At 39.7% G+C, this 24,808-nt stretch overlaps 1 protein-coding gene across 1 annotated transcript in view; it reads left to right on the top strand.

The window, feature by feature from the left end:
- Positions 1 to 1,437: 1,437 nt before the first annotated feature.
- The window catches only part of PAXIP1 (PAX interacting protein 1), a 35,750-nt gene continuing 12,379 nt past the window's right edge, over positions 1,438 to 24,808 (top strand). Inside the window, exons 1-8 of the mRNA XM_033009729.2 lie at positions 1,438 to 1,623; positions 6,883 to 7,017; positions 8,941 to 8,984; positions 13,779 to 13,842; positions 14,813 to 14,926; positions 18,783 to 19,427; positions 22,269 to 22,980; positions 23,773 to 23,867. Of these exons, the coding sequence (XP_032865620.2) occupies positions 1,537 to 1,623; positions 6,883 to 7,017; positions 8,941 to 8,984; positions 13,779 to 13,842; positions 14,813 to 14,926; positions 18,783 to 19,427; positions 22,269 to 22,980; positions 23,773 to 23,867 (1,896 nt within the window). The 5' untranslated portion in view covers positions 1,438 to 1,536. The remainder of the gene's footprint in view (positions 1,624 to 6,882; positions 7,018 to 8,940; positions 8,985 to 13,778; positions 13,843 to 14,812; positions 14,927 to 18,782; positions 19,428 to 22,268; positions 22,981 to 23,772; positions 23,868 to 24,808) is intronic.

The following is a 24,808-nucleotide window of genomic DNA, read 5'->3' on the forward strand; positions in this document are numbered from 1 at the left end:
AAATACTGGATAAATAATAAATTGCTTGTAAACAGCTTAACAGTTTCTACCAGGTATATTTCAAGAATAACTTGGGTTAAAGAAATCTAATTTTCTCCTGGAAAAGTGTGATAGGCCTTGTAGATAGAAGGCAAATGATAGGTGTCCCGTACTTTTATTTCAGTAAGCCTTTTGATGTCATCTCGTAACTTCACTCAAGTATGGGAAAAAAATATTGTCCACGTAAAAGTATTACGAGAGATCCAAAACTCCTTTTGAACGCATAATGTGGGCACAAGATTTCTCTCACAATGCACAGATGTTTAAAATATGCCAGATGAACCAGGTGCTTGTGAGTGCTTATTTCTCTATGTGGACTATAAAGGTAATTTATATAAAGGTAAAGGGATTATTTCTGCTTTCTGATCAGTTATCTGAAGTTAGGCAAGATCCATCCCCCCTCTAGGTTTGAATGGTTTACCATCAACATAGAAGGATGCTTTGAGTAGGCTTTTGAGTGAAAATATCTGATCTTGGTAGTAGTCTGTATGTTCATTAAGGAGTTGCATGCTGGAATAGGTACTACGCCTATTGGATTTGCTGGCAAGCCCCGCTGGAAGGGCTAACCTGTTTTTTGGGGGAAAGGGTTGAATTTTGAAAGGTTAATTGAAAAAATGGTTTGAAACCGTGAAGCGCACCACGTTGCAACTCGCGTACAGCCTACACTGTGTAGTTTATCACTGCTCGCACTGGTAACTGTCTGTTGCTTCATTTCCCCCGATGGACAGAGATGAAAGCTCGGAATAGTGAAGAAAACGGGAGAACCACGGGCCTTGGCTCCTCGCTTTACACCGTGGGTTTGAGCGCGGGGAGGGCGGCTCCAGCCTCGCCCGGGCCCTCAGCGCCACGCAAGGACTCGCCTCAGGGGCCTGCGCGGGCGCCTTCGCCCGCCGGGGTGTCCGCCTGCGGGGAGCCGGGGGAGGCGAGGCGGAGCCGGGGCGGGAGCAGGCGGGAGCGGGGACCGGGCGGTGACGGCAGATGGAGCCGGTAACGGTCGTCGCCCTCACGGCGGGAGCGAGGGGCGGGAAGCGGGGCGGCCCTGGGAGGCGGGGCGCTCTCCCTCCCCCGCCTGCCTGCCAATGGGCGGGTCCGGGTATCCCCGCTGCCCGCCTCTGTCGTTCGGGGCGAGTCCATTGCGTTCCGTGCGGGGGGAAGGTTCGGTCCCGGATGCTGTGTCCTGGTCCGGTTCGGAGAGAGGGAGAGGAGCAGAGATAGCGCCCGAGCGTCAGAGCGAGGCGCTATCCTGCGGCAGTGGGGGTGGCTGATCGGGCGGGGGGAGCCGCTTATGTCCGGGCGGCTCTCCCCTCCCCCTTTCACCCCCCCTGCGTCCTGGCGGGGGATGGTGTGTCCCGCAGCGCGCGCCTTGCTCGCGCGGTTCGGCGGCTCGAGCGGGGGGAGGGGACGGGAGACCCGGGCCCCGGCGGCTTCTCCACAGTGAGCGCGGGGGAGGGGGGGGGTGGGGGGCGGCCGGGCGCCGCTGTGCTGGCGGCCGGGACCATGGCGGCGGACGAGGAGGAGCTGAAAGTCCCGGAGGAGATGTTCAAAGATGTCAAGTTCTTCGTGGTGGGAGACATCGACCCCAAGGTACCGGGTCACCCTTCTCCCCTCGCCCGCTTCCCGCCTTCCCCCCCACCCCCCTCACCGGGGGGGGGGAGAGGGGGGGGGGCACTGTGGGATCGCCCAGCTCCTCTCATTACCCCCCCCCCCGGACACTTCCCGCGCGGGCTCGACGCTCACGCGGCGCCTCGCTGCGCGCGCCCTCCCGCCTCCTGAGGGGGAGGGGAGGGGGGGGTAGTGCGCGCGCGCGCCTCGGGGGGTGCTGTGGGGGAGGGGGGAGTAGGGTAACGGCCGGTAACGGCGGCGCCGCCGCCCGCCATGGGAGCCCTTGGCCCCGGCGCGCAGGCCCCGTTCCCGCCCGAGCGGAGGAGGGGCGGGCCACGGGACTTCCTGTCACAGCCCGGGCCGGGCCGGGCCGGGCGTTCGGGGGGGGGGGGGGGGGGCAGCGGCTGCCGCTCCGCCGGGCCGGCCCCCGTCCGCCCGGCGCGTCCCGCCGCTGGGATCCGCACCCGGGACGGGGAGCGGCCATAGGCCGCTGCCGGCGCGGGGAGGCTCCGCCGAGGGCGGCGTGGCTGAGTGCCCGTTCCCCGCCCGCCGGGACCCCCGGGAGCTCTCGGGCCCGGCGGACGCACAGCGGTGCCGTTGTGGTTGAGGTGCCGTCTCCGTGTCTTCCCTGCCCCGCTGCAGAGGGGGTGAGGAGCAGAAGGCGACGACAAATGACCGGCCAGCCCTCTGGCCTAGGGCAGCAACCTGCGTGACAAGGTTGGCCTGCCCTGGCCGAGGGCCATACCCAAGATGGTGAAATTGGCTTATAGCTAATAACACCCCGTCATGTTGGGTGAAGGTGGTTAAAAAAAAAGTTTCTGTGGCATGTCCAATTAGACAAGTGTTTGAAGAGCACCGTACCTAGCTTTAGGACAGCACCTTCATGCTACGCATTTCACACTGAAATAAAAGTCTTCGCTGCTTTGGTAGGTGTTGCGGTCAAATCTTAGTTCAGCATCGAGTTCATTTAATCTCGTGTTCCGGCATTCACTGAGTCTTGCAGGCCTTTAAGTGAACTTGAGATGTAGGCACTGACCTGTTGAGATGGTTTTTATTCACAGGAATAGGATTATATGCTAAAAGAAATGCACTCTAGGAATAAAGAGCAGGAAAAAAACCCCAAGGTCTTTAGACATAAAATCTTTGACAATGAGTTAGCGCTTGAATAACAATTCCTGTATTAAAAAAAAAAAAAAGAACCTATAGCAGCAGTATTATTATGTGTATGAAGAAGGGTGCAAAAAAACCAGTAAGACTCTTGTATATAATTTATCATATAAATAGTGTCCCAAAAGTCATGTAGTTAGTTCTGTGTTGACATAGCAAGACAATCAGGGTATTCCCAGAGAGTGAGTAAACAAGCATTCTGTTAAGCTGCTTTTCTTACGTTTTTTTCTTCTTAACAGATAGTGTCATTGTCTTAAGGCTTCAATTTGCTCTAAGTTAGGTAGGCTAAATTCTGTATTTGTGGATGGCTTCTCTTGGTTGCAGGCAGACGCCGAAAGTGGCTCTGAAGTTGCTAAGGTCAGGCCTAGCGCTGCACAGAACTGGCTACGCTGCTTCCAAGACCAAATCATTCTGGGAGCTGTTTAGCCCCTCTCTCATCGCGAGCAAGACCTCAGTTGAGAAGTCCTGTGTATCTGAGTTGTTTCTGCAGCTGGCTGGTCTGCTTAAACACTGTTCCCCCAGTGCTCTGGTTTCTGAAATGGCTTGCTGGCGTGGACACGGAGGCCAGGGCTCGCTCCAGTCACGCTGGTGCCTGCCGAGCCCCAGGTCCTGCCTAGGCTGGGTTGCAGAGCTGAGTCAGAGCAGGAAAGTTGGTTGTGCTGAGCTTGGGGCCAGCTCTTGGTGGGTGCCTTTGTCCTCCTTCCTGCAGGTGCCCTCTGTGCCTGGGAGCAACCTGAACAAGAGGAGTGTTGGCCAGTTGTGTTTTGAACCGAGACAGGAAGCAGAAATTCTAAACTGAACTCCACAAACTGCTTTTTAAAACAGTTCTTCTAGTGAAATGTTGCTCCATTACTAACATAAAAGTTACAAATACATTTGGTGCTTTTGACTTCTTCATATACAAACAGTTGGTAGCTTTATTTTTGAGAAGCTTCTTCCTTCATTTTTTGGGGAGGAGCACACCTTGATCAACTTGTTTCCAAATGATTTGATGGAAAACCAGTTACCCTAATAAATATTAATACAGGCCTAGCACAAATGAGCACACTAATCCAAACATCCAAAAGTAAGAAAAGGAAAAAAAGTAGTATATTCAGGTGAATAACTGCATACCCACTACCTATTAAAACATACGCAGCATAAACTTGAACACAACAAAAGTCTGGAATTGTGCCTAGATGTTCTTCAGCAAATGAGGGAGAATTAGGATGCTGGCTCTCAACTTTAAATCCATTCTGTTGGGATGTGCATTTGGCTGCTCACACTTTACAGGAGGGATGAGTAGATATCAGCTTATTTTTTTTTAAATGCTTTTCCTGCTTTCCTAAGAGATGTAAACCCAAACCATAAGGCTTTGGTAACACCAGCTAAAACCTGTATTTCATACAGAAAGAGATAAAAAGTAATGCAATGCAGCATAAGGACTTGGAGCAGGATATTTGGTTTCTGGTTATCTCTTGTTTTATTAAGATTTGGGGTTTTTTTGTCTGTTGTCTTCTTTGTTTTGAACTATTCCTCTTGTTTCTCCCAGCATAGATTTTAGTGCGAGAGAATAAAGACAAAATTTATGTGCCCCAAAAAATGAAATTTCATTTAATGGAATTATGTCAAAGGTAACACCTAAAGGGTAGGATTTTTGCAATTATTAGGGCTTTTCAGCATTTTATTTTCTAGTTACAGGTATATGGTCAATACTAGTATAGGTGAAGTTCTTTAACTGTGCCAATACAGCTTTTCAGTCCAGACATCAGTTAAACTGAAGGAGTCGTGTGTTCTGGCAGTTTTGATGATGACATGAGATAAATTAGGGAAAGTCTTCTTTATACCACTTTAAAGAGACTTATGAAGTTATTATCTATCATATTTATAGTGTTTAAACTTATGACCTGAAATTAGTGTAACTTTTTGCATAAGCAGACTCTTTGCACAGACTCTTTAACACAGCATTGTTTCAATATAAAAAAAGTTCATACTTGTAGCTAATTGGTTATAACTTCTGTCTTGTGCTGGTGGATTTGGGTGCTCTGTTTTCATTACATTCACTCCTGTTTTTAGGCTTCCCTTAAACAGTTGAATGGGGCTTGTAACTCGGGGGAGCTGTGTGAGACAAGGAGCTTGTGTGGTGGGCTGTTCTTAAATAAGTACTGTAATTTTCAAAAGTGCTTTATTTTGATTTAGGTTTTCCCATTGGAATTATAGCACCTTGTGTTACTTAGCAGTTAACTGGATTTCATGCAGGAAGGTATCCCATGATTTAGGAGATTGATGTGTAAAATGGAAACACTCTTTCTTCTTCCTGGCTGTGTTGGCAAGAACAACAAGCTTGTTATCAATTTTCTTGATTATTTTAGAATAATTCTTTTATAATTTGATAATATCAAATACTTATCCACTGCAGAAAAAAGTCGTTATTTAAAAAAAAATGGCATTTTGAAGTCAGGTACTTCAGTGAGGAAATGCCAAAATTGTCTTCTCACTGAGTGGTGATTTTTCCATTCTTGTTTTTCTGCTTGGCATAGATGCTTTATAAGAGCCCCTGGCCACATTTGGAGAGTCTCTTTTTCAGTGTCTTCTCTGTCCTGTTTAGTGTACCTGGTAGGTAGTAATTGCTTAAGGACCAATTACTTAATATTTGGACGAGTGCGGTGCCTTGCTCTCTGCTGCTCACTGTTGTGCGGAGAGCATCCTGTTAAAAAGGGAGTGTCCCCAGCAGGTTTTGAGGGATGGACATCTGTCCTGAGCAGGTTTTGGAGGATGAACATCATATCAGTTTGGTTCTGCAAAATCATTATGAATTAAAACTATTTATTTCTAAGCAATAAAAGGTAAGAATAATCTTAATTGGCATTTTTAACATTTGAACTCTAGATATTATTTTAAAACATTTTTCTCTTCCTCCCCTCTACACCCTATTACCTTCTCTGTTACTTTTATTCAAATAAAAGTGAGTCCTGTTTTGGGGGGTGGGACTGGATTCATCACACTGATCTCTACAGTTGAGCTGAGAGAATGCTGAACTCTTAAACCAACATCTTCTATATGGGCCTTGCAAAAATAAGAGTAAGATGTGCTTTGTGAGTTGTGAAGTGTTTTGCATTTTCTGAGGGCAGAGTGATGGAGTGAGACATTTCAATTCCAGGTCTTTAAGGTAGTAATTTTGAGGGCATGTGTCCTACTTTTTTTTTTTTTTTTTTTCTTCTCTAAATCACTTAGTCTTCCGTCACTTCTTTTCCCAATACATCAACTCTTTGTTGGAAGATTTTTCCCTTCTCAAGGCAGTGCTTACAACTTTTTTTTTTGCTTGCAGATCCTTCTCATACCAGGAGGGTATTAGACATTTTCCTTCCTCAGTTCTTCTGTCTGGCTGCACTGTTTTTGAGCAGCTGGGTGACTTCTTCAAACTTACTCATATGCTCTGGGATGGGGTATATTGATTTGATCTAGAAATATTGGAACCAAATGCATTCGGTAAAGATGGAATTATTTTCTTAGTTGTTAAATGAACATTTACAAAAAATGCATGAACTTTTTTTTTTTTTGGTCTCTATCCATGTAAATAACTGGCCAAATCTGGAGGAATTCCTATGAAGACTGAAATGTACAGTTACGATTTTAACTTTTCTAAGATAATCATTGGGTTACCTTTTTTTAAACTTCAAGCTCTTCTTTTAAATTATATTCAAACGCTTCCAAAGCTACCATGTGCAAAAACAAACACTGAAGAAGACTTTCCTTATCCTGCCTGAGAGAAAATTGTTTTGAGATATTTTTTCAGGAATATGTTTTGGAAAAATTTTGATGTTTTCCAGATTTCTGTCTCAGCCTGAATTAATTTGGAAAGCAAATCTTCAACTTGAATGATTAAAATATGGCAAAGGTGTAAACCGTTGGCAGTGAGGTTTTCAATGGGATGCATTTGGCAACTTCAGGAAGAGTGCTAGCCACTTACAGGAGGACAAGCAAGAGAGGTCATATTAATTTCTCCCATGTATTAGTGTGTTCCTATGTTAATGTTTTTCTCAAATAAAAGGTGCTAAAAACTGTTGACTTATCCCTGTTCTCTTTTGGGTTTAGGTTATTCAACTTCTGAAAGCTGGGAAAGCAAAGGAGGTTTCTTACAATGCACTGGCGTCACATATTATTTCAGAAGATGGGGACAATCCTGAAGTTGGAGAATCTCGTGAAGTTTTTGATCTCCCTGTGGTAAAGGTGAATGACTCATCTATGATATTGTCAAAGTACTGACATGAATACTTCATTATTATAACAGAAAACATTCGTGTTAGGATGATGACCAAATTAAACATATTTAAAAATCTTTTTATTCTTCTTACACAAGCTTCTAGATATAGAAGTCTAGTAATAGACTTCTGTTACAATTCTGTTCTCTCCTGCCTCTTGTTGCTATCCATCTATCAGTGTTTTGGGGTTTGTCCTCTGTTTTGTTATTTTTCCAGATCGTTCTTTCAGTCATCTGTGAGATGGTGTCCTATTAGCTGTACTTTAGAAATGTTTTTGATGGGAAGGTTCTTGCAAGCTTCTGGCAATGGAAAACCTCAATTTAGAATAAGTATTAGACTGCTGAGCATTTTTTTTAAATGCATATAATTGGCAGGGTGCAAAATCATTTTGTTGATTCTGCATGTGTATACTATGCTAATTTTAAACAATATGAACTTGTAGAAATACCGATTTTTTTTTTTTTTTTTTTTTTTCTTCCTATTGATTTTAGTTTTTCAAGGTGGTTGTGTTTTGTTTGGTTGGGTTTTTTTGCCTTGCTCATACTGGAGTTACCAGTATTTTGTTACTACCTTGCAATATTGGGTTATTTTTCCAGTGAAAGAATCTGGGCTTCATATTTGAAAATATGAACTTGTCACTCTGCAAGTCATGAGAGTGCTCAGAAGAAAAAACACCGGTATTTCACTGCCTATACTTGTGGGCCCATGATTTTTGGGTTATTTTTTTCATACAGTTTCAGGTGGCAGTAGAGAATTTTGATAGCTTATGTCACGAGAATTCACCTGACACTGTAGAAGTATGAATTAATTCCAAAAAATAAAAAGTGCTTAGCTAGAGATTTTATGGTTATAGTGGGTGTGCTGATTAATTTTTAGTTCCTTTTTCTGAAGTGTTCTGATCTTATAAACAAGAAGATTGCTGCCATTCTCATGTGAAGGAAGGATATCAGTGTTATAACAGTGCTTTCTGCTTTCTAATGCCATTTACTTAAATAATTTTCTTTATAACTGCTACTAGCTAAACTTTTTCATTTGCCAAATGAGAGCATTTTTTTCAGTAGTGTCACTTAGTTTGACCTGAAAACATCACAGCATGATCTGTACTCAAGAAGATTAGACTAAGTATTAAGTGAGAGGCAAAGGTAGGTTGTTACTGAGAATAAGGAAGAGAAAAACTTGAAGTAGGAAAATCTCCCATTTTTTTTTTTTCAGAGGATTGAGTTAGGTATTAAATGCTTTGAGTTATTTCTTTTTTTATGCCTTCTAAGAGAAAGAGAATGAGAAGAATTGGGACACCATAAATGTAGTCATCACTATATATTTTTGTTTGTTTTTGAGGAAAAGTAATTGAATGTGATGCCATGCTTTCCTCCTTCTTCCTTATATGTTGTTCCTATATCTCCTCCATTCTTTACAACCTTCCTCTCTCCCCTCGAGCCCTTCTGTCACAGATAACTGTGTGCTTAGCAGCCAGCATTGCTGTGTGTTTAGAAACTTCTTTCTGTGTAAGGTTATGGTTCCTGACTCATTGGTGATGACTGTAAGGTAGGTTTTATTCTGTTATTTTTAAATTAAGAGCAGGGAGAACTGAAAGAAAGGGGGAGGATGAAAAAATACTATAAATGGTTTTCCTGGCACAATAGAAGGACAAGAGAAAGGGGTCTTGCTCCCTTATTGCTGCATATCCTTTGAGCAGTCCTTACATTAACTCTTACAATTATGTCAGAACAGTCTTTTTTGTAGAGGCTGAAGTACAATGTCTGTGAAACACTTAGACTTTCGAAGCTGGGAGATGGATATTGAAACTATCTCTAGTATAAACTTGGAAGGGAATTCATATTTTATACATGCAGACCAAGGTTTTTAATGTCTTGTGGTTTTTATTTTTCAGCCTTCCTGGGTGATCTTGTCTGTTCGCTGTGGAGCTCTTCTGCCGTATCCTTTAAGTTCAAATTTGAATCAATTCTATAGGAAACATGTTAAAATAGATACTAATGAGGGATTAAGGACTGCTTCAAGTATGTACAGCTTAAATTTTTAAAAAGGTAGGATGTGTTTTGCTTGCCAAGATTGCAGCGTGCTTGGAGCTTCTTTGTCTTACTTCAGTTTTCTTGTCCCTCTGGCTATTTTGGATGCATAATAGGCACTTGCAAGAAAACTGTCATCAGATGGACTGAAAACATTTTATCTGGAAGTTGATAATTACTGTGAGGAACCAGGAAAAATGCTGGAGTGCAGTAAGGGGGTGAATAATGGTTCAGAGTAGAATGGCCTATTCTGCCTTTTCTAGAAGCAGAATTAAATAAGGGATAAGTACACAACTCATATCAACACTGTAATATAAATAAAACTTTATATACAGATAGTTTTAGTATTTCCATTTTTGGCATAGTTTGTCCTTGCTTTTGGTAGACCCTTGTTGTTTGTGTTTGACTAGCTCCATGGTTCTTAACTTGTTTGGAGCATGTATTTTTGCATATAGATGGCATGTTCCTTCTTTTCTTGTCAGTTATTACTGTTTATCTTTATTTATGTTCCTCTCAATTTTTTATTTGGATCATAGGAATGGTGACAATGGCTATTATTATAGCGAAAAAATAATGCATTTTTTTCCTCCAGCAATTCATAGTAAAGATTCTGTATATGGAAAAGCTGAAGCAGAGCAATACATTTCAGTACAGGTATAAGCAGATGGTTGCAACAGAGAATGCCAGGACTAGGGAGGTATGCTGTCAGGCATGAGATCTCATTTTGGAATGAGGTTAGCAGGTGATTGTGTCTATAATAAAAACCATGAGGTGGTAGATGCAAGAATCCAGGTGTTCATATCAGGAATTAAGGTTTTAATGTGCTTCAGTGATTCGGAATTCATGTTTTATCCCCAGTATTTCAAGGTATGTGCCTTTGCATCTTGCTGTGACTTCTGGAAATAGCCTGTATATTCTCTACTTCTGCAAGAGAATTCAGCTCGGGGAGTGAACTGTAGGAAGAGAAAGCATTAAATTCATCAGATAAAATTATGATAATCGACATATCAGATAGGATTTAGCAGTTAGTGTGAAACACTTGCCATAGTCAGGGATGGTCTTCTGACCGAAGCAGAAGAAAGGTTTTCATGAATGACTTGGTTTCCAAATGGAAAAAGTGCACCAAACATTACATGGAAAAACCCAAATTAGCAGAGCTACTCCATTGTCATGTGATATAGGCTGGTGATTTTTGTCATTTGCATCTGCAAATAAATGTGTTTATAATCCTTTCATTATCATGATGGGAGTGTACAGTTGCTTACGTCACATGTCTTTAAGTCTTTTCTCTGTTCCTGAGGACTGGTTGAAAATAAAATAGCTTGTATTAGCTACATTTTCAGGATTAAGTAATCTAGCATTGCATTATTAGTGTTGTTCTTTCCCATGGAGAAGTTGCACTGTTAGAAAATTGGTCTGTCTGAAACCAGGGGTTTTTAAAAGGGTACCCTTAAGAGCTGACATTACATACTGAGAAGAAAATCAACAGATAAAACCACTGAGTGATGCAGTCCATAACTAAATTGTAGCAATAAATGTGTGAATGTAGCCCTCAAGGGTTATTGCTCAGGAAGTCTTTATTGTGCGTATACAGGGATAGCTGAATGAGAAGACCAGGTCTCAGCAGTATTATGTTCTTGAGTTGCGTGGAAGAGGGAAGTTTCGCCCACCTGTCAGCAATAAATGTGTCCTTGGATCTGTGACTTTATTCTTTCTAGCACTTCATGTCCTTAGAACCTGGTGGTTTTAGATTTTATTCTGAGCCTTATAGTGCTCACTAAAATGGGTTGTTAAGTCTTAACTTTGTCCTGTTTCAGACTCTTTATGACTTCTAGTGCAGTGGCATCTGGCCTTTCATTAGTGTTTTAGGTACTACCATAACGAAAAAAATATAGTTAATGGGAATAGCTTACAGTTGGTAGGTTTTTGACCCTGTTTAGGTAGAGGTAAGAGATTCCACATTTTTGTCTTTTGTTTATGTTTTAATTTGGAGATTTAATGCTCAAAGTGGTTGTTAGATTTCTGAAGAAACAAGTCCTAGAAACATCCTTCATCAGTAGATGTATGGATCTAATAAGAGGCTTAAAGATTTTCATGTTGGCTTACCAATTCCGGTACTTACTTGATGGGCATTTGCCTGTCAGTTGTTAAAGGTGAAGTTTACTGTAGAAAGATTTAATACAATATAAAAGCACAATAATTTTGCCTCTTTCTTATAATTACATTTTAATATTCCACTGTGAAAGTTGTTTTCACTAGGGAGCTTCAGAAGGCGGAATGTTCTGTTCCCTGCTAACTGATGTTTGCAAAATCTTAGTAACTTGCAGTTGAAGGGAAGTAACAGAAAAATTAATCTGTAAGCAGCCTTTGTGAAGAAGAAAAGACAGTTTTGTGTATGAAAACCTCAGTTATAATGCCATAAAGAGGGCTGGTGATTTCTTTCTTAATTCTCTTGATAGCGGCAAAATAAAGAATGAGGAAGGTTTATTTTGCCATGGTCTTGTACAGGTGAAAGAGGGTCAGAGCACTGCTGAATTTTGGTTGCTGGGAGGAAAAAAAAGTGAGTTTTGTTGCCTTCCCTCTTTTGTTTTCCAGACTCATGTGGAACATGATTGTTGTGATGCTTGTAACTGCTTTAAGAGGGCCTATTTATTTTCTATTCTTGGGAGAGTGCAAGCTGCAGTCAAACTGATGGACCTTTTAAAAGTTAAATACTGATCTATTGCTCCTTTATGTGCTAGGAGCAGATGTTAAGTCAGGAAGTAGACAACTGCACACTTTCAAAAGACCCAGTACTGAATCTCTACTTTAGGTGAGTTACTGAGCAACACAGTGAAATTTAGAATGTTCATCAGACCTGAATTTCTTGGACTATTCTGGATCATGGCAGCAATCTATTCTTAAGTTTTAAAGTGCTCTGGGCTTTGTTGTCAGCTTGCTATGTGCTGTCTCCTCTGGGTCTCAAAATTTAAGCATTGATGGTGCATCCGTCAACAGCACAGGGAAGACAATTTTATTAAATTTCAAAAATCTCAGTGTGTACTTGTAACACAATGGACATCTGTTTCTGTAGTCGTTTTTTTCAACAAGATAGGCATGTATCTTAAACACAAAATCTTACGAAAGTGTAGAAAAGTGAGAGAGGTGACAGAAGTCAGGTGGTCTGTCTGTCTTTCCCAGGTCACTTGTGTCAAACTGCTCTTATCTCCTGTTTCACAAGGCCCCTCCCATAGTGAAGATTTCATAGTCTCATCAGTCAACTTCCAGTGCCTCACTATTGTGTTGCTAGAGTTTAATCCCATTGCCACGTTGCAGTCTAACCCTGTTTTGATTTAGCTGAGGTACTCTGAACAGAGAGAACAAATTACTGTTCATTTGGCAGCCTTTAAGGGATTTGAAGATGTTTCGTCTTAGCTTGTTAAACACATCAATTCTGGTCTTTCAGTTTCCTCTTGTAAGTCATATCTATTAGGTCTGTAAAAATTCTCACTGCTCTTTTTCACATACTGTTTAATTTATCTATCTCTTCCATGCATTCGCAAACAAACCTGCATTGCTACCAGAGATCTTGTTGAGTGTTGAAAGCGTGGTGGAAAACTTCATGTTAGTTTCAGGCTGTGTTTCTGTTTCTGTGTCCCAGTGTAATGTTTTCTCAGTTTGTGTTTCACAGTTAACTCCTAGATTTCTTCCCCCTCCCTGTATCTGTTGCCTAGCCAACTTGCAATGCAGTGTTATATACCTCAGGAGGAGAAAATCAGCTGTGGAAGATTTGATACTTGCTTATACTGACTTGCCTACTACTGTTTGCAGATAATCTCTCTAATACTTTGGTTTGTTGTTTTTCTTGATATATGAGCTTGTTCCTTGATATGGTTGTTGTTGAGTGCCTTTTGTGGACTTAGTAACGTACTGTATGCTAGGAAGCTTTCTACTTTTCAATCTTTGAGTAATTGCAAAGGGCAGGTTAGGTTCCAAAAGAAATCTTCAACCAAAAACTACTGTTTGTTTACCAAACTTAGTAATTTCTGAAACCTCTGGCTTCTGTATTGCTTTCTAACCTTTTTTGGGGGGTTGTTTGTTATTTTTGGGGTTTTTTTTTGTTTGTTTAAAGTTGTGCTTTTATTTCTTGCTTGTTTTAAATTAAGTCGTCTACCAGATGGCCATCTTTTATAAGTGTGCAAAAAAGGCACTTTAACTTTCACACAGGTGTCTGCTATTAACTTTCATGTTAGAATAACACACTTCTCTTGGTCTGTCTTATTTTATAGAATTTCTTGTGCATCATAATACTTCTAGATTGTCTGTTGCTGACAGTAGAACAGATTTCTTCTTATTCTGTATTTCTAAGCATGGAAGATAAGCACTTAATAATGGAAGAATGCTCTTGATAATGACTTGACTTCTGTAAGCTAAGCATCCTGAGATGGGCTGAGGGAGATGTTCTGGGAAGAGGCAAGTTTATAATGTTACCAACACAGTCATAGTATTAGAGATTTCCTGATTCAGCTTGCGCCTCAGTTTTTTCCTGAGGCATACAACTTGAATTGGAAATGGACAACGTGCTTTTAAAGATAGAAGTTTTTGAATGGTCAAATACTTGATAATATCTGAGAATTACTATGCACACCATTTAATTTCCTTCTCATGTCCCTCAGAAAACTCTCATTTAAATTATTTTTCATCCTTGACACCTGCTTTCCAGTGTAAACGGCTTTTCTCCAGAATCGTGTCAGATCTTTTTTGGAGTCACTGCCTGTCTCTCTCAGGTAAGAAGTGAACCGTATTTCAGACTACTCCAATGTACAATATGTGTGCGATGCTTTGCTTTTTGAGGAGACATACCAGTTTTTCTGTTGTATTAGGACTTTTTTTTCTGTTAGGTGAATTATTGTCTCGGACAGTTTTTCACTGAAAATAAGGGCATGGACTGAATGTTCAATCAGTAATTTATCTTGTATTCAGCTGTGTGGTGATTCTAAAATGCAGAGTACATGAGACTATAAAGTCTTTGCTCCTGTTCTTATATTTCTGCATTAACACAATGTTCAGTCAACATGTTGACCTACTTCTGCACTGAAACCTTAACAAGGTTACCAGTGAATAAAGCAAGTGAAAAGGTGGTGCTTCAGTGTTCATAGCCAGCTCTGTATATCTCTGTGTGTGCAGACGTACAGGATAAGGCCCTAGGTGCTGATGGAGTATATGCATATATGTGCTTAGACTTTTCAACAAATTATTCCTGTAATACTGTCACTAATTCGGAATGGTAGTGGCTTAAATACATGTGACTTTCTTGGCAGGGAAGGGGGGACATTGATGTGACTTAAATTGTTAGAAATAAACACTTCATGTGTTTACAGAGTCTATTATTTTGGGTCTACTTGTTAAAATTCAGTTTAATGAATTTAAACAGGTTGTATAAGATAAATAATTCCTGTTTGCTTGATCACTAACTTTTTTCTCATGTGGTAAGTAATACATTAGTGTTGAGTTTTACAGGAGTGAAGAATGTTTTCTCTTTCTCTGTGCAGGTTAAAAATGATTGTTTGATGTCTCTTCTTGTGTGTCTCCGTCACCCTTTTTTCTCTGTAACTTTCATGCTAATTTGGTATTTAAAAGTGATAGGTAATACATTAACCAGACTTGTAAATGGTATGTCATGGATTGTACTAAAATTCTTCAAGCAGAAGGCGGCTGGTTGCATAGAACTAAAAGGCTTATTTACCTTCCTTTTAGGTTTCATCTGAAGACCGAAGTACGCTATGGGCTTTGATTACTTTTTATGGAGGGAATTGCCAGCTGAGCCTCAATAATAAGTGTACTCATTTGATTGTGCCTGAGCCAAAGGGGGTAAGGGTTTATTACATGTACAATTCTTCTTCTTGTAGCTCTCATTAACTTTTGAATAATCAAAAATTTTCCATCTCCCTGAAGTTAGGATTCTTAAGACTGTTCATTAGTCTTGAACTGCTAAATTCAACACAATTATGCTTTGCAGCTATTCAGTTCCTATTTATTTTCTGCATGGCTTTAAGCCTGATTAATTCAGAAGATGCCCAATTTCATATCAGTATTTGTATTTCTGGTTGAATTAATGCATTTTATTCTTTATTCTGTTTGTCTTAACCTAATTTTGACATGTCATAATCATTAGTGATTGTGATTTGTAATTCTGTAGATACAGAATCAGTGAAGAAAAATGAAGGACAGAATTGAAAACTTGGGTAAAATGCCATTTAGTGTTATGAGGGAGAAAGGAATAAAGAGAGCAGAAGGAGGAACAGGGTTGGTTTTGACTTTATTTTTCTTAAAGAGAACTCTCAAAATCCCTCCACTCACTCCTCTTAAAGAGAGATGGTAGGATAAACAGTACACAGCATTCCTGTCCAAGTGCTGATGAAGTAGTCATATTTCAAATCACTCCCATTATAGCATCATAGAATATCTCAGGTTGGAAGGGGGCCCATAAGGATCATTGAGTCCAACTCTCTGCTCCTCACAGGACCACCTAAAACTAATCCAGATGCTCCCTGAACTCTGACAGACTTGACCACGTTGCTGGGGAGCCTCTTCCAGTGACCGATCACCCTCTCAGTGAAGAGCCTTTTCCTAATCTGAACTAATGTGAGTTTCCCCTGACGCAGCCTCATTCCATTTCCTCATGTCCTGTCATTGGTCACAGAAGAGAGGAGATCTGCACCTCCCCCTCCCCTGCCACCCTTGAGGGAGCTGTAGACTACGATGAGATCACCCCTCAGCCTTGTCTTCTCTAAACTGACCAAACCAAGTGACCTCAGCTGCTCCTTATAAGTCTAGCTCTTGGGACCTTTCACCATCTTGGTCATCGTCCTCTGGACACACTTGAATAGTTTGATGTCCTTCCCAGCTAAATTGAGGCACCCAAAACTGCACACAGCACTCGAGGTGGAGCTGCACCGTGCAGTGTACAGTGGGACAATCACCCTCCCTGACTGGCTGGCTGTGCTGTACTTGATGCACCCCGGGACACGGTTGTCCCTTTTGGCTGCTGGGGCACACTGTTAATTCACATTCAACATACCATCAACCCAGACCTCTTTCCATGGGGCTGCTCTCCAGCCTCTTGTCCCCCAGTTTGTACACATAAGTAGGACTATCCCATCCCAGGTGCAGAATCCGGCACTTGCTCTGGCTAAATTACATACAGTTGGTGATTGCCCAGCTCTGTCCAAATCTCTCTAAGGCTTCTCTACCTGCAAGGTGATCCACAGCTCCCCCTAATTTAGTATCATCATTTGACTTCCTACTCCCATGTAGGAAGTCAAATGTTGTTGTCTTTATGGAAATGGAGAAACTGAATTGGAAAAATCATGTAACTGGCTAAAGGCAGCATTGAGCACATCAAAACAGCCTCCTCTACTGTAATAGCTCACTGAAACTTCATGAAGTATCAGGTTCTTCTCTTCCTGAAGAAGAAATACAGTTGTAATTGATTTGAGGGGGGGTGTGTGTGTGTCTGTTCAGAGACTGAAAATACTTAAAACAAATCGAAGCTCACTTAAAAAAGATTTCTTGGATGCTTTTAGGTAAGATGGTAGATGGAGAAAGGTTTTGGTTTTGTTTTTTGTGTTTTATTTTTTGCCTAATAACATGAGCACATTTCCATCACCATTTTTTTAAATTTCAAATGAGTGGAAGGTATCACACAGGTTAGTTATTTGAACATCAGTAACTCGAAGATCAGGTTCTATACACTACCTCCTTACATAAAGCATAAAACTTTGTCAAGTCTGTCTGTAATGTTGTTTTATACAAACTGAGTATTTTATTTTACCACCAGTGACGCTTTTTGTATTTTGGAGTTAATGTAGGCTACCTAATACTAAGAGAAAAACATGTGGCTAGTAGGATGACAGTAGACTTATGTGTGCAATACATAGGAAAGTGCTTTAGAATAAAACATGGGCTGGCACTGGGAGAAGAGAAAGTGTGGACGTGGGAAATGCTTGCTTTTTCTTCCCTGTTTCGTTTAAAACTATAAGAACCTTTGTAGGTTTGTTTTGGGGGTGGGAGGCATAGTGGTGGTGGTGTTTTTTGGGGAGGGTTTGAGTGTATGATCTTCCTTCTGTGGAAAATTTAGAAGGGTGTACTGAACATCACCCTAGTTGTCTCCTCCATCACAACAAGATAAAATGCTTGGACAAAGAGCTTTGCTACCTAATTTTTTTTTTTTTTAAGAGGCTGATAAACATTTAAGAAGTGTTGCCTTAAATCATAAGCTTTTTGAAGCAAAGGCTGCTGTCTTGAACTTGCCAGTCAAGAAACTGAGAAAAAAACCACATTAGCATTTCGTATCTGTAGGATAAAATATCTATCTTGTTTAATTTACATAATCATTGAATGGGAACAATTTTATAGACTGATTACTTAAAATGCTTCTAATCCTGCTGCTCTGACATATTACTACAAGAGAATCTGCAGCAGTTTGTAACGAGAACGGTTTTGACACTAGTGAAAACTTAAATGATTGCTTTGACTAGACACAAGATGATAAAACAAGGTTCTTAATAATTCTCACCACAAAGAAAGAATGAAAACTCATATCTGCAAATAAACTTGGTTTCATCTGTAATCTCTTTATTGTGTATGAATGACAGTTTAATTGTAGAAAATAACTCTAGAGAATCATTAAATTAAATTAATTTCCTCTGAGTGTGCTGGTTGTTAATTTATATTGTTTGACATACAAAGAAAATCCCAGTTCAATCACTTCTAAATATTGGATCCTGAAATTAGTTTCAAATATTCCAAAGAAAGTTTTCTTTTTTTTTTTTTTTCCCCCCCACTGTCTTGATATTTGTGAGGGTTTTCCATGAAGGAGCATGTTTGAGTAAATAGAGCACTGATTCTGTGTCTATTTCTATTTCTTAGGAAAGGAATCAGTTAAGTTTTACTAGTTTTATATATCTGCAAATGATGGAATGATAAGGAAGGAGGGAGGGATAAAGTGTTCTACTTTATCAGCATCCTAACCTCTCATTGAAATGGATTTACCTAATACTTGGATAGAAGTGTAACTTTCAAGTTGAAGGCAGCATTACAGTTTGCTGCTTCTGAGAAGGTGTATGGGATATATCCAACTGGTTTCCAATTTGTATTCCAGCTGAAATGCATTTTCTTCAGTGATCACCTTGTAAATATTTGTTTCCATTGTGGAATTCTGTTTTTTCCCTAAATACTTTTTCATGGTGTTTTTTCTTTTTTTTTTTTTTTTTTTCTTTTAGTGGAGAAAATATAAGTATAAACTGTATTTAGACTTACCTTAACATCCATCTAAAAATGAGCTGCATCTTAGTGTTGACTGCAGTGTTCCTAGTTGCTGGAATTCTGAAGGCTTTCCCAGAACCAAATTAATGATTTTCAAATCCTTTGGTGATAGGGTTTGTGAAGAATTTGGGGAGTGGTGTTTTTGCAAGTGAACACTTAATCTTCTGCACTTGTGTCTTCTGAGTTCTTTATATTGTAAATGTGGAGGGTTTTGTTTCAAACTCTTGGAACTTGTGGTTATGCACAGTAGTGTAGTTTCTCCTGTTAGTTCTGGGAGAGATCACTTTCTGTTATTGGACAGCCTCTGTGATCTGCCTCTCCATGCTCTATGCCTGACATCAAAAAAGTTATTTGGGATTTTTTGTCTTCAAATAAAATCTTTTTTTTTTTTTTTCCCCAGGAAAAATATGAATGTGCTTGTAAACGGGACAGCATTAAAATTGTGACACCAGACTGGGTACTGGATTCTATAGCTGATAAGACTAAAAAAGAAGAGACTCCGTATCATCCTCGTCTAATTATATACGAGGAGGAAGAAGAGGAGGAGGAAGAAGAGGAGGAAGAAGCAGAAAACGAAGAACAAGATTCTCAAAATGAAGCTAGTACTGATGAAAAATTATCAAGCCCAGCATCTTCTCGAGAAGGTTCACCTTTGGGTGATCAAGTTTTTTCACCAAAATCTACTACTGCTGATAAGGCGAAAGGGGAACTGATGTTTGATGATTCTTCAGATTCCTCTCCAGAAAAGCAAGAAAGAAATTTGAATTGGACACCAGCTGAAGTCCCACAGGCATCTGCAGCAAAGCGTAGGTTGCCTCAAGGGAAAGACTCTGGGTTAATTAATTTATGTGCCAATGTCCCACCAGTGCCAGGTAATATTTTGCCTCCGGATATGAGAGGCAATCTAATGGCTTCAGTACAAGGTGCCCAAAGTTCTGATCGACAAGAAATGATGGCTACGTGGAGTCCAGCCGTGCGGACATTAAGGAATATTACTAATAGTGCTGATATTCAGCAGATTAATAGACCATCAAATGTAGCACATGTAAGTGTTGGATTTTTAATTTATAAGATACTGGACTTTTTCTTAAGAACCGTCATATCCAACAACTTCAATTTCCTTTCATTGTTCTCTAAATGTACAAAGGATTAAAAGTTTCCCATGTTAGAAGTTGTAGCTAAATTAGTAACCTCTCCATAATAAGTAACTTTATTCCTAGCAGGTTCACAGAAGTAAGAATGCATTTGGAAAAAATGTTTGGAAGAGTAAAGCTGTGTTTAACTATAGCATGGTTTAGAGTTTCAGTAAGAGAAAAAAAATAATTAGTTAATTCAGAATTATTTGGCTAGTTCAGGAAACCTGATTTCGTACCCATCAAGCTTTTCATTCAGTGCAAGAAATTATTTGTGCTATAAACACTAAACTGTGAAATTGATCTCACAGTAGGTTCAGTTCTATATTGTGTTCTGCTGGGCATCGTTAAGTTGTTACATCGTATGAGCAGGATTAAAATGTAGAAGTCCTAGCTTACAAGTTCTTACGCCACTTGTATAGTTGAAATAATTGCAGCTTTTGTATTGAATTTATTTTTAGAAGAAAAGAAAAAGGGAGTGAGCATGCACTGAAATAACTAGCAGCATTGAAATTCTTAGATGCTAATGGGAAGGGAGGAACATGAGAAAAGTAGGTGCTGGTAAATGTTAAATGCATCTTTTACTTAAATAATTGCACTGATGCATTTATTTGGATGTTCATCTGATGGTAAAACTTTCAAAGGTGTCTGAATAATATAGAAGCTTACAGCTAGTACTTAAACACAAAAAGAGGAGTCACTCAGAAATCTTGGTTCCTTGTTGACCGTATGACTTCTGAATATGAAATGGAAATACAGGCTTCATTTTAAAACTCAGTCTTAGATTCCTCTTCTCGGTGCCTTGAATTGTTTAAGGACTGAGCAGAACTGCCAACGTCCTGGTCGGTTGGCCAGTGGTGGTGAGTTGGCTGATGCTTTCACGTCTGAACACTTAATCTTCTACAGCCCAGTCACTGTACTATCAAATACTCTTTAGTGGTGTCCCTGTGAAAGTATTTTTCTGTAAGTAATATTCATTAGAGCTACAGGGCAGTTGATGGTACCATGCTTCAGCTAGACTTCATTCTCCACAAGTCTGAGGGACTTGTCTGTGGTGTGCAAGCACTCTTCTCAGGAACTTTATCAGGCTGCCGTGCAGGTTGCCACGCTAGCTCCATGTGGAGAAAAGCTTTGCATCTTAGAATTTGTGAATCTGCTTCCTAGAGGGAGGAATACCAATTCTACCTTTTTACCTTACAACTTCCCTCTTGCTAGATTAAATTGTACTTTGTATCCTGCTTGGGTACCAGTGTTGGGTGGATTCCATGTTTTGTTTCATAATCTTGGAAAGTTAGTGTTTACTTTGAACCTCAGATTTCTACTGAATGGCAAGATCTGTAATAATAAGGTATTTTGCAGGTAGAAAAGTACTTTCTGAATATAGCCCTAGGATACTTTTGAAAGTTTTATCCCTTTACTTTGAAATACGTGTCCTGAAGTTTCTGTAATTTTGACTTTTGGGACTTCTTGTGGAGAGCAGCATGAAGGTACCTCCTCATACTGAGCCACGGAAACATTCTTTTTGTGTATGTTATTTTTAGTTATTGAATGTTTATACTGTGGTCCTGTCTAGACATTAGTGATGGGGAATGCATTGGTAATTGTGGTTGTAAATGTATGCTACACCAACAACATCAAAATTACTTAGATGAAACCTGAGGTGTTTTGAAGGACATTGTAAAAAACACTTTGAGCCACCTCTGATGAAGAAAGAGTCGATGGACATTTCATCAAGAGGATACAGTTAATTGGCTTTGTGTTTTACTGATGTGCTTTGATTACGCTGTCTCGCACACACGCATCACTGAAGTTTACTGTGATGAAATAGTGTGGATGAAGGAAACAAGCTTTGCAAGATTCACCAAAGCTGATTTCATGTTTAAAAGACTTTACAGATGGCAAGTCTAGAGTTTCCTGTTGCTCCTTCTGATTTTTAATAGGTAGCTTATATTGAAATATTTTAATAAATATGTAGACCTCATCCTAATCTGTTAGGAAGTTGCCTAATCTTCCCTCTTCTGATGCTTTAAAAACCTGATAACTGTGTCTGCTTAGTGTGAAATGATTCTTCCTTTAACAGTGAGTTATACATCTAAAAATGAAATTAAATTTAAGATTACTTCAGCATTCTGTAGAAACCTAAAATACATTGTTTTTAAGTACGGGGTGGTTAGTTTTTTTTCCTCCAAGAAACTATTAGTGCTAAGCAGATTAATGTTTTTCTTTGTATTTTGGGATTCAGTTTAAAAAAATAGAGCTAAATATTCCTGAATTGGTTCAAAAGAAAGCAAGGTTATATTAAGTTTCCGTGTTTCAAACAGGACTACTAATTAGAGGCATTATTAGCAATTTTTAAGTTAAATAAGATTATGGCAGTAAACTTGGAATTTAATGATCCAACATGATAGTAAAATTAATATTGCAATTGATTTCAGTTGATCATTGTAATTATTAATATGTTAATAGTCATAATGCTATTGGAGATACCATGAATAATACAGGGATAGGTTTGAATTTTAAATTTTGCTAAAATGTGCATTGCCTTAGATGAGGAGCCACATGTAGCTCCATGCTTTTCTGTGTGCAAGACCGGTCTTTTCATTTTGCTATTAAGAGTTAAAGATTTTTGTTTAGCTCACAATATATTTAAGCATTAAGATTCTTTTGAGAATTGAATTTTCCCAGTAGTTCTTTAAATATTTTTAAAAGTGAATGACAACAAAAAGGTCACAAAACTAATCTTTGTTTTCTAGATATTACAATCACTTTCAGCACCTACAAAAAGTTTAGAACAACAAGTAAATCATAGCCAACAGGGACATCCAAATGCGGTGCTGTTTAGTCAAGTGAAACTAACACCAGAGACACATTTATTACAGCAGTCACATCAAGCACAGCAGCAACAGCACCATCCTCTTTTACACCTTCAACCTCAACAACTTATGCAGCTACAACAGCAGCAGCAGCAGCAACCCCAGATTTCCCAGCAGACTTTCCAACAGCAGCAGCCTCATCAGTTTTCACAACAGCAACAGCAAGTTCATCAGCAGCACCAGTTCGCACAACAGCAGCTTCAGTTTCCACAGCAGCAGTTACATGCTCAACAGCAGCTACACCGGCCTCAGCAACAGCTCCAATTCCAACAGCAGCATGCTTTGCAACAGCAACTTCATCAGTTGCAGCAGCAGCAGCTACAGCAGCAACAGTTGCAGCAGCTGCAGCAACAGAACCTCCAACATCAGCAGCTGCAACATCAGCAGCAGCAGCTGCAGCAGCAGCAACACTTACAGCGATTACACCAACAGCATCAGCAACAGCAACTGCAGAATCAGGCAACACAACACTTAACTCAGACTTCTCAAACACTACAGCATCAAGTTGCAGCTCAGCAGCCACAACATCACCAGCAGCAACAGCAGCAACTGCAACAGCAGCCGCTTTTTGGACACGATCCAGCAGCGGAGAGTTAGTAATTATTGCCTTCTGTTCCTGGAAAAAAGTGGCCAATGTCATGACATAATGTGGGTTAGAATATAAATGGGATTGTAAGACTTAGAAATGCCATTTGTGGCTCAGGACCTGTTTTACTAATTTTTAGGCAAACAGATTATAACTAAGGATGATCCAGAAATCTGGAAAGCATGACTGCACTGAGGACGTTTTCTTTTCAAATGTATAGTTCATGCCACTAGCATATAAATGATACTATGAGAACAGTGTTAGTCTATGCATACCATAAATTTTTTAATATTTTTTTTTCCTTTGGAAGAGGGGAAGCAGAAAGCTTTCAAACAGCGTAACAACTGGAAAGACAGCTTAAATTTTAGAAATACTAGTAAAATAATGAGGATTCAGTATCAGATAGAAAGTTGTCATACCCTGCTTTGAATTCTGTCCATGCTAGTAGAACTGAAAGCTTTTTGATTGTTTTGTCTTTTCATAGCTGATCTGTATAAAAGAGTAAGTTACCGTATGTTTTCTTTAGGTGCCCCTTCCTTCTACCCCTTTAGCCCCCTTCCTTCAGGAAAAAAACTACCCAGAACAAAAAAAAATCGTGGGCTGAATTATGCCTTTAGATGTGGCTGTCAGCATTGCAATTTTGGATATTACTTTTCTCAAGAAAGATTTACTTTAAAATTGAATGACATTTATAACCTGGTAATAGGAAAGATTAGTGTAGCAAATATGCTCTGAGGTGAACTCTTCAGACTTGTAAGTATTTAATTTTTTGTTCTTTTATGTGCCAAACTATTCCAGTTCCAGAAGAATATTTCCTGCTGGGCTGTGTCTTTGCAATTGCTGATTACCCAGAACAGATGTCTGACAAACAGCTGTTAGCAACCTGGAAACGGGTAAGATTCTGCTCTATTTTTAAAAAGCTGTGATAGCATAATGTCGTAGTAACTAAAATTCGAAAGAAAACGTTGGAAGTATTTTAGCAGTCTTCACTTTTCTTTACGTATCCTTTTGTGTAATATTTGTGTTACAACCTAAAAACCATTATTCAACTGCAGCTGACCAGAAAAAGTGATAAAAATGCTTTAAATGTGCAGCCTGGTTGAATTAGGTCCTTAGCTGTAACATCAGCTAGCCTTAACTATTTCCTGACTATTTATGCTTTTAATCAGGCAGTTGTAGTGCAGCAGATGTAATAAAGCATTGCTATCTGTCTTTAATTTGATTGTACAAAAAGACTTTTTTTGCATATAATCTTGGCATTTAGTAGCCTGTGAGGTATCCACCTCAGTGAATAAGATGGAGGAATAGAGTGTTTCTATTTTTTGCCAACTTCTATTTTTCAGAAAAATCTGATTGTATCCTTTCCTAAATGAGAGGACTTTGATGTTCTTCAGAAACTTCTGATGGATTTTATAGTTGAATTTTCCCTACAATTTTGCATAATCAAGTAAGCTGTTGACATTTTTAACAGCACTTGTGTTTATTACTGAGATAGATTTGAATAGTTCATGAAGAAATGTTTGATAGTTATACTGCAAAAATAAAAAACGTGAGAAGGGTTATTTTTGTTTATATATCTTTATTTGTTTGTTTGTTTGTTTGTTTTTCATTGATTCTAAAAAAATTCTACACACTTTTTGTAGCTCAGTGAAAAGGTGCATATTTAATTTTGTTTTCTCCATTTCATTTTTTCTTCAAAAATGTTCTTAAGCTAGATAACACATCTTTTTTTGTGGGGGGTAACTCTTCAGTGCAATGGTGCTAATGGTGTCAGTGTCCTAAAGTGTAGGCTTTCATTTCAGACTGTTTGTTTCTTATGGTAATTTAAAAATTG

Source organism: Tyto alba, unplaced genomic scaffold, assembly GCF_018691265.1.
Source record: "Tyto alba isolate M040663 unplaced genomic scaffold, T.alba_DEE_v4.0 Super-Scaffold_38, whole genome shotgun sequence".
Lineage (NCBI taxonomy): Eukaryota > Metazoa > Chordata > Aves > Strigiformes > Tytonidae > Tyto > Tyto alba.